Source organism: Aspergillus uvarum (assembly GCF_003184745.1).
Source record: "Aspergillus uvarum CBS 121591 unplaced genomic scaffold BO82scaffold_58, whole genome shotgun sequence".
NCBI classification, from domain to species: domain Eukaryota; kingdom Fungi; phylum Ascomycota; class Eurotiomycetes; order Eurotiales; family Aspergillaceae; genus Aspergillus; species Aspergillus uvarum.
The window spans coordinates 1-17,764 of NW_020291355.1; the positions used below are offsets into that span (position 1 = coordinate 1).

The 17,764-nt window shown below is 53.1% G+C and overlaps 7 protein-coding genes across 7 annotated transcripts; 4 read left to right on the top strand and 3 right to left on the bottom strand.

Moving 5' to 3' along the window:
- Window positions 1-348: 348 nt before the first annotated feature.
- BO82DRAFT_394751 (uncharacterized protein) lies at window positions 349-1,225 on the top strand (the record flags this gene model as incomplete). Its single annotated transcript, XM_025638752.1, has 1 exon — window positions 349-1,225. The coding sequence occupies exon 1, from the start codon at window positions 416-418 to the stop codon at window positions 1,223-1,225; it is 810 nt and encodes a 269-aa protein (XP_025488396.1). The 5' UTR covers window positions 349-415.
- An 814-nt stretch (window positions 1,226-2,039) lies between these two features.
- BO82DRAFT_317728 (MFS transporter) lies at window positions 2,040-3,757 on the bottom strand (the record flags this gene model as incomplete). Its single annotated transcript, XM_025632621.1, has 4 exons — window positions 2,040-2,871; window positions 2,919-3,002; window positions 3,056-3,428; window positions 3,486-3,757. 4 exons carry the CDS (start codon window positions 3,755-3,757, stop codon window positions 2,044-2,046), a joined length of 1,557 nt encoding a protein of 518 aa, XP_025488397.1. The 3' UTR covers window positions 2,040-2,043.
- A 3,648-nt stretch (window positions 3,758-7,405) lies between these two features.
- Window positions 7,406-8,872, bottom strand: BO82DRAFT_357454 (MOSC domain-containing protein). The gene has a single exon (XM_025636023.1). It carries the CDS (start codon window positions 8,819-8,821, stop codon window positions 7,655-7,657), a length of 1,167 nt encoding a protein of 388 aa, XP_025488398.1. The 5' UTR covers window positions 8,822-8,872; the 3' UTR covers window positions 7,406-7,654.
- Window positions 8,873-9,072: 200 nt separating this feature from the next.
- On the bottom strand, window positions 9,073-10,499 carry BO82DRAFT_394754 (putative pyroglutamyl peptidase type I). Its single transcript, XM_025638753.1, has 2 exons — window positions 10,104-10,499; window positions 9,073-10,046 (listed from the first exon to the last, which is right to left on the bottom strand). Exons 1-2 carry the CDS (start codon window positions 10,212-10,214, stop codon window positions 9,345-9,347), a joined length of 813 nt encoding a protein of 270 aa, XP_025488399.1. The 5' UTR covers window positions 10,215-10,499; the 3' UTR covers window positions 9,073-9,344.
- A 278-nt stretch (window positions 10,500-10,777) lies between these two features.
- On the top strand, window positions 10,778-11,717 carry BO82DRAFT_435148 (alpha/beta hydrolase). The gene is made up of 2 exons (XM_025641004.1): window positions 10,778-11,272; window positions 11,331-11,717. The coding sequence occupies exons 1-2, from the start codon at window positions 10,871-10,873 to the stop codon at window positions 11,667-11,669; spliced, it is 741 nt and encodes a 246-aa protein (XP_025488400.1). The 5' UTR covers window positions 10,778-10,870; the 3' UTR covers window positions 11,670-11,717.
- An 838-nt stretch (window positions 11,718-12,555) lies between these two features.
- Window positions 12,556-14,270, top strand: BO82DRAFT_357457 (polyamine acetyltransferase). Its single transcript, XM_025636024.1, has 4 exons — window positions 12,556-12,698; window positions 12,817-13,408; window positions 13,476-13,928; window positions 13,982-14,270. The coding sequence occupies exons 2-4, from the start codon at window positions 13,016-13,018 to the stop codon at window positions 14,015-14,017; spliced, it is 882 nt and encodes a 293-aa protein (XP_025488401.1). The 5' UTR covers window positions 12,556-12,698; window positions 12,817-13,015; the 3' UTR covers window positions 14,018-14,270.
- A 259-nt stretch (window positions 14,271-14,529) lies between these two features.
- Window positions 14,530-17,307, top strand: BO82DRAFT_357458 (putative GTPase NOG1). The gene is made up of 5 exons (XM_025636025.1): window positions 14,530-14,689; window positions 14,775-14,883; window positions 15,001-15,102; window positions 15,187-16,880; window positions 16,939-17,307. Exons 1-5 carry the CDS (start codon window positions 14,669-14,671, stop codon window positions 16,978-16,980), a joined length of 1,968 nt encoding a protein of 655 aa, XP_025488402.1. The 5' UTR covers window positions 14,530-14,668; the 3' UTR covers window positions 16,981-17,307.
- The last annotated feature ends 457 nt before the right edge of the window (window positions 17,308-17,764 follow it).

Consider the following 17,764-nt stretch of genomic DNA (forward strand, 5'->3'; position numbering starts at 1 on the left):
CCCCCCCGGGCAGCTAAGCCCCAGGCACCAAGGCTTAGCATCTCACAGGATCCAGCCTTATCCGCAACTTATCCATCCAACATCTACCCAACTCGATATCATTCATGCGGTGTCTCGTCAGCAACCGGTTTTTCTTAGAGGGATACACTATGAAAGGTGTAGCGAGAATCACCACGCAGCTCACAAAGATGAGGATTCGCCCACGAGACAGACCCAAGCCAGAGACAAAGAGACTTTCAGGAGTATACAACAGCTCTCTCAGTCATAATGTCTTACTTGCTGTTTGACGAAAGATAGGTATTATCATATATCAACCATGTTGTCAGGTATAAATCTCCCTTTGTTTGCCAAATGTTCTCTGCTCAACACCTCCTGCGTATCTTGAAATCTTCTCACATCCAACCCCCGCAATCATATGGAGCCATCCAAGCGCGCAGCCAACGAGCAGAGGGTTTCTTCTATCGAGCCCAGCGACACAGAAGCATCATCCAGCGTTGCATCCCAGCAATCTGCTCCACCGACACCACATTCGGTGTCCGAGACAGCAACGACGCCAAGCTCAGACACTTCTTCTCTAGCAAGTGCACCACCTTCCAAACCGGAGTCTCCTATACCAGACTTCAACCCAGAAGACTGGAGCGCCCCAATCGCCCACACCTACGCCGGCTGCACCGTCCTCAACTTCCCAGACGACATGCACACCCTCACCATCCAGGGCGCGGGATTCCTCACCCACATCTACACCTGCCCCGTCGGCGATCTCGACTGGGACAAAGCCATCGCCAACCTGCTGCAGTGGTGTAGTTTCGAGCAGCACCGCCAAGATCCCCTCTGCCCCCAAGAACAAGCAGAACCCTCCTCCCCCCCGCCGATTCACGGCCTGATCCAATGCCCCCCCTTCATCCAGATCTTCACCTCCCTCCACCCCTCCACCTTCCCCACCGTCCCCACCAAACTCATAACCACAGGCAGATTCGTTCGCTACCAACCCGCCCTGAAACCACTGTTCCACATCCCGCACGACCTCCGTCGCGTCCCGGAGCTTTATCACCGTATCATCCAGCTCGAGGAGCCCGACTTCTCCCTGGCAGAGGATATCCCAAACCTCTCGTGGCTGTTCGCCGAGCAGTACGCGCACAAGAAGTGGCGGTGGTATCTGAATCGACGGGCCGTGTGGGAGGCCACGAGGCCGCGGTTGTCGGAGGAGCAGATGGAGATTTGGTGAGGTGAGAGGGGTTCTGTACTTTACTGTACTGTACTTTCATGTAGGTCGGTGCTGCTGCTGCTGCTGTTGTTTTCCCAAGGTTAGCTCCTGATTATAATCTAATATCTGATATCAAATATAATAGATACATGGCTAGGGCGATGGGATACACTCGCTCTTGAGTCTGTGTCTAGTTTTTCACGTGTATGGATGCATAAGATGATTTGAATTTATGATGAATGGGACTGTAGTGATCCTAATTTATTATTCCTTTCTTCGTGAACGAGCAAGATTCTTGCACCGGATACACTTGTGCTGCATTGAAGCAGAGATGATGCCTGCCTGCCTGCATGCACGGCACTAAACTGCACAGCCCTGTAAGCTGTTAGATGGTTCAATCGGACCGGCGGCTGCTCCAAGAATAGATGTGCGGGCCGGAATGTAATAACATCATGGATATGAAGTCAGTGCTGGAACACCAGGTCAGCACTAATGAGCTTCGCCCAGTAGTTTGGGGGGGGGGGGTTTATGCACCCGAGTACAGTACTTGCTTCGCAGGAGATTGCCGGGGTATGTCCCTGCCAAGGAAAGGGGGACGTTTCATCTCGTTGTTGGCCGTCATCCAGCCACACTCATCATCATCAAACAATACAGAGAAATGGAAAGGGACAGGTAAGTTATAAACTGGCATTAAGTTCGCTTATTGTATGCACACAACAGGTTCGATGTCTAAACTAGATTATGTACAGTACATGCAGGGCAGCGTCCTCATGCTTCAACAAGTATCCCCGTACCTGTCTGAATCATCGCTATGCTAACCAGAGAGTAAAAAGCCGCACTCATGTCATCCGGGGCTGAAACTTTGGATTTGTCCGAATGCTCTCCCCGTACTTCAGCAAGAACAGAGAGGTCGGAGCAAACGCGACAGCGATGAACGCCAGCACGCTGTTGCCCCAGCCCAAACCGAGCTTGTCATACAGCGGACCCCCGCCCAGCGGGATCGTCGCCCCGAAGATCGAGCGCAGCGCGAGCTCCGCAGATACCGCGCTGGCGGCATACAGCGTATACGAGTCGATCAGATATACCTGCGTCACCAGATGGACGTAGTATATTCCCGCGCCCACGAAGAAGGTCCCGACAATTGGGACCATGTAGTGCAGTCGGTACTCGGCGGTCCAGCCGTACCAAAAGAGCCCGATCGGGACCAGACAGCATCCCAGGACGAGGGGCGGGAGGCGGTCTTCGGGCTTCATCTTCCCGTGGATCATCTCCTGCTTCTTGAGATAGCGGTCAGAGTAATATCCGACCGTCACCTGTCCGAAGCAGAAGCCCAGTCCCAGCCCCATGTAGGCGAGTCCGGCCTCGCCGGGGCCGAAGCCATAGACGTTTTCGAACACATCGGTGAACGTCGTGAAGAGAATGTACATGTAGCTGTAGGTGACGGAGCTGTACAATGTCACGATCAACACGATAGGCGACAGCACGAGGAATTTGATCGGCCGTGTCAGTGAGACCCAGAGAAGCTGTCCAGCAGTCTTGTCCGTGTCGTACTTCGTCTTATAAGAACGGCCAGTCTCTTTGTGCAGCGTCATTGCCTTCCGCTGCAAAATTGTTGGGGCGTATGTCTCGCGAAGTAGGATCAAAGAGGCGATTGCGATGACCGCACCCTATGCTTGTTAGATACAACTTCTGAAATTGCATCGAAATGACTCACCAAGATAACTTCCAGCCAAATTGTCCATCTCCACCCAATACTTTGAACCATGTAGCCACCATAGATAGGGCCAGTCACCATTCCCTATGGCGAAAATTAGGCTTTGAGAATAATTGGATATTGGAGAGGTTACATACCATAAGTGGCCCCACTGTCCATATCGTCATTGCTGTTCCGCGTTTCTCCATCGGCATCATGTCGGCAACGAACCCTCCGCCGACAGTCACCGGCACTGAACTTGCGACGCCCATGATCAGACGCGACACGATCAGCATGGGCATGTTCACACTAGCGGCGCAGACTGCAGCTGCCACGGTGAAAAGTACGTTGGCCGTGTGTGTCATAGGCAACCTCCCGGTCATCTCAGTAATGGGCGTCAGAATGATGGGGCCAATTGCAGCCCCCATGACATAAATCGTAGTCAAGAGGGACTGAACTGAGGAGCTGGTGATGTGGAACTCTTTCAGGACGTCTGGCACACCGGGCGAAAATACTGTGGAAACCATCGATCTGAGATGTGAGTCAGTCGTGCTTCTCCATGGGCTACATGACAGGGGAGAGACGTACACGTTGAAACTGCTCGCGGAGATCAATCCTATGATGACCCATTTCCGCCAACTTGCCCAATTCATAGGATTCTGAGGGTCGTTGGGCCCATCCCAATATACAAAGTCTTCACCCTCATCTTGAGAACAATCGCTACTATTAACTGAGTAGATCGCCTCGGTTTCCACGTGGATGGCTTGCTTTTCACCGAAAATCGTGTCGGCACTCTCAAGGCTCGACTCCAGCTTCAAAGCATGAGAGTATTCGAGGTTATTTGGAGGGTCGCCCGGCATGATGGCCACAGACAATTGAAGGAAGTACGAAGAGAAAGATGCTGTGCGGAATGTCCCCAGCCACGTCTCACTGAAGACGGGCAAGGTAATAAATAATCTGATAGAAGACTGAGAGCGCACAATGCTCCAGACTGGTTGAAGCAGATCGGTTGGCGATCTCCTCGTTTGGAGGAGGCAACGCGCGTCCACACAAGCGGATCTCCCTGGTATGTGGCCCTTGCTGTGCAGTTGACTGGTTTTCTGGGGCTCCCCTCAGTTCCCTCTGACTTCCCCAGTCGCCGAACCTGCCCCGGCTGGCCCGTTGGGTCTTGACACGGTGGTGGATACATGTGAATGGGATACTACTAGTGTCTATCCACTACAAGAGCTGTATGACGACGGTCGTAGGGCCCTTGCATGATCACTCGTTCCATGCGTGTTATTATCAGGCAGGCTCAATCACTAACTTTGGGCTTCCGCTCCACTCGCAGCGAACCCCTGGGTAGCACACTGCGGTTGGCTCCACCGATCTGCAGGGCCCTGACTGAGCTTGTGGTCCCCTTTTTTCGGTATGGCAAAGCTAAATGTTAGGACTCGATCATAATAGTAGGCCTTGAAATCCGACTCCAAGTATTCTGCGGATATGTTTGTCTGTTGACGTGGCCACCCGCCATGTCCGACCACAGGAATGCGAATGGATCCCAATTGTGTAGGTGAGACCTGACGATAATCGGAGATTGGGAGCCCTTACGGATGTAGAAGATGGAAGCTTGACGTGTTAGGTACTTCGACATAGCACAGAGTGTCGTGGCCGGTATCTAGAGAGTTGATAAACACAATGAATCCATGGCCCGTCCCAGCGAGCGGCCAATTTCATTTTGGAGCACGGAGTAGCAGTATTCCGAACACTAAGTAACCCGAATATACGATGAGACGTCACGATAGCCCTATGCGATCCTGAAACACTTGTTGCAGCAGTTGACGCCAATCTTCCATACCAGAACGCGCACATGGTGAGCTGAGTGATGTGCAGGTGCGAATTGCAGATCAGGGAATCAGGAGTGGCAATCCTAACTATGAGTTAACTCCGACTCGGGAAATGCTTGGTAGTACCGCACGGGCGGTATCCATAATCGCCAAGCGATTTACCCAGCACTACTGGATGGCGACCGGGAGATCCTCCCGGGGCAACGTACCGACTGTCACGTCTGACGGTCGCACCAGCAGCAACTTGGCCACTTTCGATTTGACTAAACAGGTGGTATAATGTATCTTTTTGTGCTCACTTTCTCTTTCTGGCGAGAACTTCGACATGATTGTAGCGCTTGAGGTCTCACCGCAACAAAGACTGCTCACAATCATGGCAGGTATAACGGGTGAGGTCGGGTTGCCGGAGCCAGGGACATTGTTCTGGACCGAGGGGGAAAGGCAAGGTTCTCGAAGGCCTGGCTGCATGGGTGTATCCACCGAGGCAATGGTCTCGCTCCCTGGGCTGGCTCAGTGGCGGACGCGTGGCGGCTAACTTAACGGGCTGGCGGAGGTGAGAAGCTTATTTCGAAGCTCTGGTGTCTCAATTTTGGGGCGCCCTGTTATTGTTCATTTTAGTCCTTTGATGGCGATAACTTGAGAGGAGCTTGAAAAAATTCCTCATACAAAATAGGGTTGTTTGTTGTGGAGATGTGTCAGTGTGGATTATGGTCTCCTCTGTGTGAGGTCGAGAGACTCGAGACCGGTGTAATTTGATGTGGACTTGATTGGAGTCGGAAGCCATGACATGTCCACCAGACACAGTAATCATTGGAGACGGTCAATCGAGTCGATAAGAGGCGATATCTTGGTGTTGTACTCCGTAGTGGGTGGTGATGGGGTGGTGGCTGGATTGACGGCGGAAGTGGCGCCGCAGTCAGAGACTCCAACAGAGCCCCATGACTTCCCTCAGTCAACATTAGTATGTTAAGTCATTGCGCTAGGAGATAGGTAATGCGGGATCGCCTGGGTATCGGGAGTTATGGACATATCGATCTCATATCCCTCAGGCAATGTCGTCCGCTTCATCTTGCTTGTGCAGGCTCTCGATTCATGAAGCTCTTATAACATTTTGAAACCGTTTGCTATTCAGTTATCTATCTCGATCTAAGTTAACAAATTCTCTGCTCCATTAAATTGACGCCAAGAAAGCCAGTGCTCAGGTCCTTCCAATGCAGGGACCAGCCATTGGAGTCCTTACCGTGACGGATCGCATGCAGCTTTCCAACAGAAAGCGGGTGACAACATATGGCTTGAATACTCGGAGCCATCTGCCTCTTGGTGCTGGCAACCTGCCTTAGAATCATGCAACCTCTAAAGTTCAGGCAGCACACATAACAACTTGAGGAAGGGCAGTATCCACAAATCGACATTATTCAAATGTCTTTCAGCATTGATAGTCATGTCATCAAAGAACAAAGTTGCTGGCCAGGCCCATCTTGTAGCTTTCAACGAAGAAACGGCTGTTCATTCACAAGGTCATTCACCACCTTCTTCGCTCTTCCTTGTTTCAGCATATGTGAAAGACAATGGCCATTGTTGAAAGGAGAGATATCCCGACCCGCAGCATCATGTTCAAGCTACCAGCAGTCTTCAAAGAACATCTGAGAAACAGTGAGAGCCAAAGCTGCCAGCAAACAAAGGGGACAGTGAAACGATCCTTCTTTGAATGGTGTGCCAGAGAACTGAAAGACGCAGATGTCGTCTGCTGAGTTCTTCGCTAGAGGATTTCCTATATCTTTTCTTGAGCTCGCTATCCCTGGAACTTCCCTATTTCTCCAGAGGATTCAGAGCTTCTTCTAGCGAGCATCTACAGAATCGTAAGCCAGTCAGCCCCCGACACTGAACACAAACTTCGCAGAAGCAAGCTCAAAACCAAAATGTCAAACCCACAGCCTATTCAACTTCCCACTCCTCCTCTTACACCACTGCAATCACCGGTGTTTCCTCCAACGCCTCCTCCAACACCTCCGCCACCACCGCCAAACTCCCCTGCATTTTCCATCTGATCGCTGCTCTGGACAATCCACAGAGCGTGAGTCAAGAGCAAGCAGAGAGCAAGGCTGGTCTTTACACCCATATGCAACACATCTATATCGCCCTGGCTGGAACAACCGACCAGCTTGCATATGACCAGCGGGGCTTGCTTTTCCACAGTGTCTACCATTGCACTGGTCCTGGACACCAGAAGAGTGGAATCATTTGTTATTTGAGTTAAAGCACCTCTTGCTTGCCTCGTTTTGCGAGACAAGAAGAGACATTTGCCTGGGCCGGAATGAGGCGGGTAAGAAAGAGAGGACCATGATCCTTGACCTGGAGGATACGATACCATCTGATCTAAAGTTGTCTATCTTCTGATGATCGCTGATTCGGTTCTTTCTCTACCTTCCTGCTTGCTGGTCTTGTTGGAAGTAGGATAGCTTTAATAGTGTCAAATTTCAATGGTTGAGATTCATCTCGGTGTCTTCTCTCTGTCTTGTACATCCAAGGCTGACTCTCTTCTCTCGCACTGATTCGATAGCTACCAAGACTGTATAGGAGCACTGGCCAGGATGAGATGGCATTGTTCGTTGCGCTGCTCTATCAGGGTATATGGGTCGGAGCTTTCGAGATACGGTGGCCGTAGTGGCATAGTAGCTGTTAGTGGGAGCTATGCGTCTAAACCCGACATCTCTTGTCCATCGTCCTATTACAAGTAGATACTTGGGGTATACAAATTAAACATCCTTGGCGTTACCTCCTCCTACTTTAGGCCAATTTCACCCTCCTTTTTTCCTTTGCTACACGACAATACAATTTTATATAACCTCACGGATTTACTTGCACTTCACCCTCCCCTCCAGCCTCCGACCCCTCAACCAATAACTTCCCTGCTTCCTACTCCCCGAGCCCCTAGAAACCAGCAATATACCGATGCTCCGTCGTCTCCTCCAACACCTCCAACCGCATCCCCACCGCGATCTCCCCCTCGTGCCGGGGCGCACTCAACATCCCAAAGCACGGCTTATACTTCATCCCCTCATCGACCCTGCGATACGCCATCAGCGTATCCCAAGGCTGCTTCTTATGTTTCACCGCCGAGGTCGGCTCGACATTAGGCACCTGACACCGCGCGCAGCGCGCCACGATATCCAGCTCCAGACCTTTTCCGCCATTGCCACCATTCCCAGCCGGCCTACCGTCACCACCACCCTCAGAAGCAGAAGCAGAAGCAGCCACCACCCGCACCGTCTTCCACGTATCCTCCTCCCACGCCACCTGACCCCGCACCACCACATTCGGCCGGAACCGCTCCACCGTGATCGCCGCCTCCCCCTGCTTGACCAGCCGCTCATTCAACTCGCCCAGCGACGCCTCCGACGCGATCAGCACGGGATGTACGTCCGGGAAATTGGTGGATTGCTCGCGGCCGAGCAGCCGCGGGGCCCCGTTGCCCTGCAGGATGCGCGGGGTCGGTCCCTTGTACACCAGCGCCACCTCGCGGCCGAGGAATTTGCTGATGGGGGCGTTGATGTCGGGGTTGTAGATGTAGCCGTCGGTCGTGGTGTCCCAGATCTTGATGTCGGATGCGAGCGTGGTGTTTTGGGCGAGCCAGGTCGGCGTCGGGTGCGCGGGGATGGCGATTTTGGCCGCTGGATGTTGCGTGGATGCGGCGGGGAGCGAGATGGTTAGGTTCAGAGGTGAGTTATCTTGCGCCGTTTCGGAAGAGGAGGTGGTGCTGGTGCTGGTGGTCAGGGCGGTGGTGATCAACGTCATGCGCGGGTTTGTGCGGATGGTGAGGAACTCGTGCGTCGTCGCGTCGACGATCATCCACCGTCTGTCGAGATCGAGGCCATGCTGCAGCAACTTCGTGCGTGGGAGGGCGAGCCCACGGCAGGATTTGATGGGGTAGACTCGGAGGGCGACGATCTCGTGGGATTGTTTGGGGCGATGGCCGCGGCGGAGGGTGATCTGGGTCGTCAGGGCGTGGGGGAGGTGAGTTGCGAGCCACGTTTTGAGGCCGGGAAGGAACACGACCAGTGGGAGGACAATTATCGCGAGGAGAACTAGGCCGACCATTTTCAAGGGGGATGATGAATTCAGGACTATGAGATCATGGCCGCAGAGTATGAGAAGGAAGAGAAAAAAAGCCGTGAGGGGAAAGGGTCAGAAATAGTTCGCGATAAGCGAGCAGACCCCGGGGATCCCGCGGAGAGTCATCCCTTATCGCGATTATGATTATGTGAGGTCTGACCCACGCCGCCAATAATGAGCGCTTATTGTTCCCAGGAAGTTCAATTACGATTGATATTCCATCAAGCTAATCATGGCTTGGATCTAGGCGGTCTCTTACCCGAGATGACGAGGCGCGGAAGTCCAATTGTCATGCACCAAAACGAGGTGAAATCTTCTTTGTTCCCTTGATTGCAGCTCAGCTCAAGCTTAGCACCACATACACTTCTTCTGCCCACGCCATGTCTGACTATTTAACTGGATTTCGAATGGTGTCCACTGCCTCACGGAAGTAGTAAAACCAGGCTATGCCAAATGCAATGATGCCTCCCAATGCGTCTAAAAGGTTAGAGCATGCGAATAAAAACGCCTACGCCGGGCTGCCGCTGACCACCCAACTCGTCACCAGAGCCTTAATCAGCGCAATGGCGGCGTCCTTTCCAGCTGCAATATGCTCATCAGTGCAGGACCCAGGAACATGGAAGAAGACCACATTCCGATCCTGGTCTCCTTGGTAGGCCAGCGCCAGACTCGAGTAGAAGATGAACTCGCAGAGGTATCGTCCCGCATCGTTCGAGATCCGAACGTCCGTGCCTGGGTGGGCGAACGACTGCCACGCCATGAGGAAGTCGGTGTCTGGTGGATGAGGGTTGAGATACTTCTTCGCCGATGGCACCGATGCATTTCCACGCCCAGCGCTGAGAACGGTAGGCAAGTCAAGCTCCCGCCATATACGCTCTCCGTCCTCGTAGCCCGATCGCCCTTTGATATCGGACATGAGGTATGCGTCGCGGTGGGCCTGGGTCTCCACTGAGTAGTAGTTCCTTGTTGCCGCTATGCCCATGTGGATGATGATGTCCGGGCGTCGGCCATCGTGTGCCTTGGCGTAATCGTCTAGGATCACGGGCAGCGTAGTCCGTACTGTTGAGTAAGCAACCGGAATCGGAGAAGGATGGACATGGATTGAGACGCGACAGGGCGTCGAGTCGGGAGTGTTCGTTAGGAATGTGAATGAAGGAGGGAGCGATGAGGCGATTAGATAAGAAGCATTGACCAGATTCGTTTTGAATGGCTATGTAGAGAGCAACACATCAGACCGTGATTGCGCGATGACAGGAGCTGAACCTACCCCAAAGCCTGTGACCAGCACAGAGATCTCGTCGGGTTCAGTAGCGGTTGGAGAAGTGGTGGTGAGCATTCGTGTCTCGAGCGATGTCGCTCCTTGTCCGTAGTCGCCCATGATAGGTAGTTTGATGCGCCTCGACAATAAGTAAGCGAGTAGTGAATGGTTCAACAACAGGTCAGTCAGAAATGTATTCACTTCTCAGTGTGTTTATCAGCTCCAGAGCTCAATGATTACTTCCACTGAGCGAGGCCAGAGCTGTAAGCATCGAAGGAGGAGAAATGCAAGGTGGTCAGTAATTGAATTTCCAGAAGGTCTCCCTTAACGTTAGCTTCTGTTTCCCCCGCATTCATGGCCGGTTTTGGGCAGTCAGTCTTGGCGTCACACGATAAGCAAAATGACTGATGGGGGGAATCTTCACTTACAAATATTGGAGACGTTACCTCGGATCCTTCTGGAACGGGCCTTATAGGTCAACACTCTATGATTGTCTGACCTGGGACTCACAGTGGGCATGTTTCATGCGGGATTTGATCGACAAGGTCGGATCGGGTCGATTAGACCGGGATAAAGCTTAGATCCCGATCTTATGGGTTTGTATGGGATTGCTATGGGCTAAGGTCTGGCTCCATAGGCAACGGCTGCTATAATCGGCACATCACGGGCTTTGAAGGAGAGGCATAAAAGTCGATATGCATTCAATATATTTACTATCCAAATAGTCGCAACGCAACATCGTTTATCTGTCTAGTTGGATACTTCTAGCATTCAAGATGGCTAAACCCACCTTTATCTTCGCTCCAGGCGCCTGGTATCCTTCCACAGCGTTCGACCCCGCCATTGAAAAGTTGCCAGGCTATCGTTGTCACACTGTTGCCTTTCCATCCATACAACAGGCAACCACCGTTCAAGATCTCCATCCAGACATCAACGCTGTCCGGAGTCTCGTGCAGCAAGAGGCTGACGAGGGCCACGATATCATCGTGGTCTCACACAGCTGGTCCGGCCTTCCTGTGAACAGTGCACTGGACGGACTGGGCAAAGCGGAGCGTGAAGCAGCTGGCAGGTCCGGCGGAGTGATCAAGCTCGTTTTCCTTGCAGCCTTTCTTCCTGAAGTCGGTCAAAGTCTGCTGGGAGCTTTTGGTGGACAAGCTCCAGAATGGTATATCCACGATGTGCGTGACTTTGTTCGAGCACCAGAAATGTGAGTGCATACTAAAGTGTTTCCTCCAGGAAATTACCAACACCATCACCGTGAGAGACCCCGTCCAGGTGTTATTCCATGACGTTCCGGACGGTGGATCATGGGCGCAGTCTTTACGGCCTCATGCTTATGTTACTCACACAACACCCGCGACCAATGCAGCTTACTTGCACATCCCATGCAGCTATCTGCTCTGCGAGGAAGATCGAGCTATTCCGTTTTTTGTGCAAGAAATGATGGTAGAGAGTGCCCGGGTCAAGGGCGCTCAGCTTGAAACCGAAAAGGTCAAGACGGCTCATACGCCGTGGTTGGCAAACCCGGACATGGTAGCTGCATATCTGAGGCGACAAGCAGGGGAGGCAGCCTGAGCGGGAGGGAGGCTGGTGTATAGGCCCAGCCACGGAGGGGAAACCGGCCAGGGTTTAGGTGATATATTGCAGGGCCTTATCTTTCATGTTCCGTATGTATTACGACATTATTCAATAAATGCTTCCCAAGTCGACCAGGATGGAGGCACTAATGCGTGGTTGGGTCATATCTGACTATCTGACTATGTAAATTTCTATTTCTATCTTTGCAGCTACGTCACTTCTGTCAGGTACAGTACTTAGTACAGTACATGCTCCGGAGTAGTCGCATAGCAAAAACATTGATCTGTGCGTGATTGGTCGAAATAAGCAGTGACAGACACGTTTTTCTACACCTTCAGAAGCGAGTCGGGATGTGTTGGACATGACCTGAAACAACCAGCTCGTACTCAAATGTCAGGGATAAAGAGCCTCGGCGTCGGAATCGGTGGACAATAACAGCAATGGAAGTGACCGGGTGCAGCTCTGGACTGGGGCTGACCATACCGAAACCCCATCAAATACCATTCTCGTGGTTTTCATTGATCTACCAGCCGCAAAGCGGAGAACCTCCCGGGGTTAATTACCACTAGTACCTTTTAATACAACCTACTTGTCTGTCGCAATCTCCCATGGGTATGGCTAGCAATGACCAAGAATCGGAACTGAAATGAGTCTGTAGGGTTTGGTGGAAGGTGCAGTAGAAGAAGATGAAGGTTGCGGAGTTTGGAGCTTGAGGGTATCGCGACCCTGTATAGACACGAGAAGGGAAAAGAAAAGAAGAAAAATTTCAGTTTTAGAATCTGTTTTCTTTCAACTTTGCTTGCAACCTTGCAGACTGGTTGTTGTTACATTTTTGTGGCCACTCCTCCCGTTATCGGTTCCTCCGCCCGCACAAACTCTGCAGCAGGTCTTGATCTTTCAGCCTGTTGCTCTTCTCTCCCCCCTTGTGCGCGTACCTGCAAATTTCCATGTCTGAGTAGCTTCGCAGTTCCCCCAAGTGTCCTCTACAAGTTTACCGGGTCTTATCCCTGCCGAACTTCCTCCAGAGTAAGCTACCTGTGCTTCATTCACTATGATCGCCTCCGGATCGAGCTTCTGGAATTGCAGTCCGAGGCTTATCGTCCGCATTGAGCTAAAAACTGATCCCCACTCTTTCTTTCTCTAGGCCTTCCCGCGTATTTCCTACCCCTCGATTTATCCCGAATTCTACCTTTGCGCAGCTTAGCCCCAGTCCCGGTTTTTGGCCTACCTGCATCCTCGGTCATCTTGTCGCTTGTCGATCGCACCTTTTCCACACTGTCAATCAATTCTCTACTCAAGTTTCATCATCTCATCGCCTCGCGCGCCTACCCCGGCTCGCAACCATGTCCGACCAATCCAACCACTATGAAGAACCCGTCAACGGGCTCCGGCCGTTGTCCAACGCAGACTCGTTTTCCCTTCCCGCCACCGCGCGCGAGTTGTCCAACCATTCAGAGCGGGTAGAGGCTGCTCGGGCCAATGGTCTTCCTTTGGAAGATGCTGACATCGATGACGAGGACGAGGAAGAGGGCGAAGAGGAGGTCGACGGGGAGTATGTCTCGGTGGACCACGACGATGTCGAATACCCTTACTGGTTTCGCCGCCCGCCTGTGCACCAGCGCACCAAGTTGGACGAACTGCACCCCTTCGTGCAGGTTCTGACAGAGTCGAATGTCGAGGACTGTGTTCAGGTCGAGGAGGCTTTCCCCCAACACGAGCGCTGTACGAGCGAGAAGGTACATTCCCCCGTCGCTTACATCATGCACGCCGACACGCTACTCCGATGACTGACGCATTTCGTAGTTCCGCTACCGTCTGAGCCGGTGTCCTGAGCTCTGTCTCGGTCTCTTCACTCTCCCCATCCTTCGCGAGGGCGAACCCAAGCCTCGCCCCACTCTGGTCGGACATGTTATTGCCACGAGAACTTCGAGCCCCGTGGTGACGGACAAGTCGATGGCGATGCCGGCCAACTGGCAGACCGAGCGCATGACCGTGGAGAACGGCGAGACTGTGGGCCATGATGAGTACGGTAGCACAATCGCCATCCACTCGCTCGCCGTGCTGCCCGAGCATCAGGGCAAGACGGTCGGCAGCACCCTCATGAAGTCTTATATCCAGCGCATCAAGGATGCGCAGATCGCCGACCGCCTTGCGATTATCGCGCACGGTCATCTGATCCCTTACTATGAATCGTTTGGCTTCGAGAACCGCGGGCCTAGCAAGTGTCAGTTTGGCGGTGGTGGCTGGGTGGACTTGGTATGTGTCATGGTCTTCTGCTTTTGTTTCTGGACTAACCGGTTGCCATGCAGGTGTTTGATTTCACCCATGATTTCGCCCGGGAGTGAAGTATCCATGCTCGGGCTGTTTCTTATGATGATGATCTAGTGGTGGACGGCCGTGCGACCTTCCCTTTTATGATTTCTTGACTCGACTTTTTCGTACCCATTCCCTCGATGACGGTTTGATGCATCTTTATGGCTTGATTAAACGGGATTTCAGTCTTCCTGGTGGGTTTCTGATAAAAGCAAGGCGTTCTGTCGGGCTACGGCGGGGGGTTTTAGGGACGGGGATGATGACGACACGATGGCCAGATCGAAACACCGTGGGTGGTTTTGTCAGGACACGCATGTTCCAGTTGATGTATCATATTCCCGGATAGTCAATGTAAATGAAGACTCCATAATAACTACGTTAAGATGAGTGATTACATAAGAGAAGGCGTAGCTGGGAAATAAACCTGCACAAAAGGTCTTACCCGTCCACCGGAGAGCATCCTCTGCCTCCTCCTTCCCTCTTTCCCCCACACACCAGCGGAACTAAAATCACCACCCAATCAATCGCTCACCGCCCGCCAAAATCTGCCCAGCGACCGCCGCCCGCAATATTTTTTTTTTCGTTTGATCTCGATTTCGGAGGCTACCAACTCTTACTATCCATCCCCGGGGTTCCCTTGACGAGTCGCTTTCTGTTACGACTCTATTTCACAGGTGCCCATCATGAAGACGACGTGGAAAGATGTAAGCTATGCCGACAACCCTGAATTCATTTCAGATCACCTTCGAGATCAGCCGAACTGACACCTCATTTTCACCGCTTGATTAGATCGCTCCGGTGCCTACGCATCAGGAATTCTTGGACATCGTCCTCAGTCGCACCCAGAGACAGCTGCCCACTCAGATCCGTGCGGGCTTCAACATCAGCCGTATTCGAGGTCCGTGATCTCCTTTCTTGTTGACTTTGCGACATTGTTCGTCGAGTCGCTGGTTTCCATCGCGGAAGCCGAACGGGAGATAAATTTTGACTGACGGAAATCTCTTTCTACCGATAGGCTTCTACACCAGAAAGGTCAAATACACCCAGGAGACTTTCTGCGAAAAGTTCCAGGCTATTCTCGATGGCTTCCCCAGATTGCAGGACATTCACCCTTTCCGTAAGTTTCGCTACCCGACAGTGCCAGAAAATTTGCCCCTCGGCATTTGAGACTAGTCGGTCAGATAATCTAAACTTCCGTCAGACAAGGACTTGATGAACACCCTGTACGATGCCGACCACTTCAGAATCGCCCTCGGTCAGATTTCGACCGCTAAGCACCTCATCGAGACCGTTTCCCGCGACTACGTTCGTTTGATCAAGTATGCGCAGTCGCTCTTCCAGTCCAAGCAGCTCAAGCGCGCTGCTCTCGGTCGTATGGCCACCATCTGCAAGCGTCTCAAGGACCCCCTCGTCTACCTTGAGCAGGTGCGTCAGCACTTGGGTCGTCTGCCCGCCATTGACCCCAACACCCGTACGCTCCTGATCTGCGGTTACCCCAACGTCGGCAAGTCCAGCTTCTTGCGCAGCATCACCCGCGCGGACGTCGACGTCCAGCCCTACGCTTTCACCACGAAGAGTTTGTTCGTCGGTCACTTCGACTACAAGTACCTTCGTTTCCAGGCCATCGACACCCCTGGTATTCTCGACCACCCCCTCGAGGAGATGAACACCATCGAAATGCAGTCCATCACGGCCATTGCCCACTTGCGCTCTGCCGTCCTCTACTTCATGGATCTGTCCGAGCAGTGCGGTTACTCCGTGGGTGACCAGATCAAGCTGTTCCACAGCATCAAGCCCCTCTTCGCCAACAAGATTGTCTTCCTGGTGGTCAACAAGATCGATGTCCGCCGCCCCGAGGACCTGGAGCCTGAGTACCAGCAGCAGCTCGAGGCTATCCTCAAGTCCGGGGATGTCGAGCTTTTGCAGCTGTCCTGCACGACCACCGAGGGCGTCACCAACGTTAAGAACGCGGCCTGCGACAAGCTCCTCGCGGAGCGTGTGGCTCAGAAGCTCAAGTCTGGCACCAACAACGCCGGTACCCCCGGCGGTCGCCTGGGCGATGTCCTCGCCCGTATCCACGTCGCGCAGCCCATGGGTGGCGTGACGCGCGAGACCTTCATCCCCGATGCCGTCAAGACGCTCCAGAAGTACGACAAGAACGACCCCAACCGCAAGAAGCTGGAGAGAGATCTCGAGGAGGAGAACGGTGGTGCCGGTGTCTACAACATCGACCTCAAGAAGACCTACGACCTGGCCAACGACGAGTGGAAGCACGACAAGATCCCCGAGGTGTGGAACGGCAAGAACATCTACGACTACGTGGACCCGGACATCGAGGCCAAGCTGGCCGCGCTGGAGGAGGAGGAGGAGAAGCTGGAGGCCGATGGCTACTACGAGTCGGACGAGAGTGTGGAAGACGCCGAGGACGCCGACACCCGCATGAAGGCGGATCTGATCCGCGAGAAGCGGGCGCTCATGAAGAACGACGCCAAGCTGCGCAAGTCGCTCAAGAACCGGGCGGCGATCCCGCGCAGCGCCAAGGCCAAGAAGCTGTCCCAGATGGAGGAGGCGCTGGACTCTGCGGGCTACGACGTCGACGCCGCCGCCAGCCGGGCGCGGTCCCAGAGCCAGGTCCGCGGCCGCCCGCTCACGCGCGACGTGGACATGGACGATTCGATGGATATCGATCCCTCGGATCCTCGCCAGGCGATTGCCCGGGCCAAGAGCCGTGCTCGCAGCCAGGCGGCAACGGATCGTCTGCACGACGGTGTGACGGACGAGCAGGCGCGCAGCAAGGCGGAGCGGTTGGCCAAGTTGGGCCAGAAGAAGATGAACCGCATGGCCCGCCAGGGAGAGGCCGATCGACACACCACCGCCTCCTTGCCCAAGCACTTGGTAAGTCTGCTGTGCTCGCTGTGTTTTGTTCAAGACCTACTTACTAACAATGCTGCAGTATACCGGCAAGCGCACCATCGGCAAGACCCAGCGTCGTTAAGCGGACCAAGCAGATGGTCGATGACGAGACGAAGTCCTTTCCTCTTAATACACCTAACCTACCGCATCGCGTGCTGCATTGCGTATTGCCTGTGCGCAATGCGGACCGCGCACCAAGTCCAAAGCTCAATCCTCGTTGCAACATAAGTGGTCATGAATTGAACAGGGGTGATTCCAAAAAACTGCCGGGGCGTTTGGGGTGTTTGTTCCACGTCTTCTTTGTGATTAGTGATCTTGAGTGAAAGAGTTGTTTTCTTGTGTCTTTCCTAGAGTCTTTCCTAGATATACCTGGGTGTGTATCCAGTTGAATTGATCTGTTGATTGTTGAGTGTGTTCTATTGTAAGGTGTAGATCTGCAGGTGGGACCAAGCATTCTGGGTACTCGACATGAGTATACCTATTTACGGAGAATATAGAATGATGAGGCCTATTCTGCCTGATAACTCCAGGAGTAAAACACTGTACGGTTCACCTTTCCCTCCTCTATCATCCAAGGTCGATCCGACGACTTTCTTCGCCATCTCCTCTACCGAAGAGAAGCGATACTCACGGCCTAACAATAGCCTATACCTCACGCGACCTCCCTTACCCCACTCGATTTCATCAACTGTCAAAATTGAGGAACTCTTCAAAAACGCTGCACCCTTGTAAAAACTACCTACCACCTACCACCTAGCAAGCAAGCAAGCATCACGCCGCCCCCAGCCTAGAACCCAGCCTTCCAAAACCAACCCAGCCCGACAGATTACACAATTCCCACCATACCACAGCCCCTAGAGTCGAAT

Coding starts and splice junctions, on each gene's coding strand:
- BO82DRAFT_357454 (XM_025636023.1), bottom strand. CDS start 8,821: ATGGTCGGCCTAGTTCTCCTCGCGATAATTGTCCTCCCACTGGTCGTG.
- BO82DRAFT_394754 (XM_025638753.1), bottom strand. CDS start 10,214: ATGGGCGACTACGGACAAGGAGCGACATCGCTCGAGACACGAATGCTC. Junction 10,047..10,103: donor TGCTGGTCACAGGCTTTGGG/GTAGGTTCAGCT, acceptor CTCTCTACATAG/CCATTCAAAACGAATCTGGT.
- BO82DRAFT_435148 (XM_025641004.1), top strand. CDS start 10,871: ATGGCTAAACCCACCTTTATCTTCGCTCCAGGCGCCTGGTATCCTTCC. Junction 11,273..11,330: donor CAGAATGGTATATCCACGAT/GTGCGTGACTTT, acceptor TGTTTCCTCCAG/GAAATTACCAACACCATCAC.
- BO82DRAFT_357457 (XM_025636024.1), top strand. CDS start 13,016: ATGTCCGACCAATCCAACCACTATGAAGAACCCGTCAACGGGCTCCGG. Junction 13,409..13,475: donor AGCGCTGTACGAGCGAGAAG/GTACATTCCCCC, acceptor CGCATTTCGTAG/TTCCGCTACCGTCTGAGCCG. Junction 13,929..13,981: donor GTGGTGGCTGGGTGGACTTG/GTATGTGTCATG, acceptor GTTGCCATGCAG/GTGTTTGATTTCACCCATGA.
- BO82DRAFT_357458 (XM_025636025.1), top strand. CDS start 14,669: ATGAAGACGACGTGGAAAGAT. Junction 14,884..15,000: donor CAACATCAGCCGTATTCGAG/GTCCGTGATCTC, acceptor TTCTACCGATAG/GCTTCTACACCAGAAAGGTC. Junction 16,881..16,938: donor CCTCCTTGCCCAAGCACTTG/GTAAGTCTGCTG, acceptor ACAATGCTGCAG/TATACCGGCAAGCGCACCAT.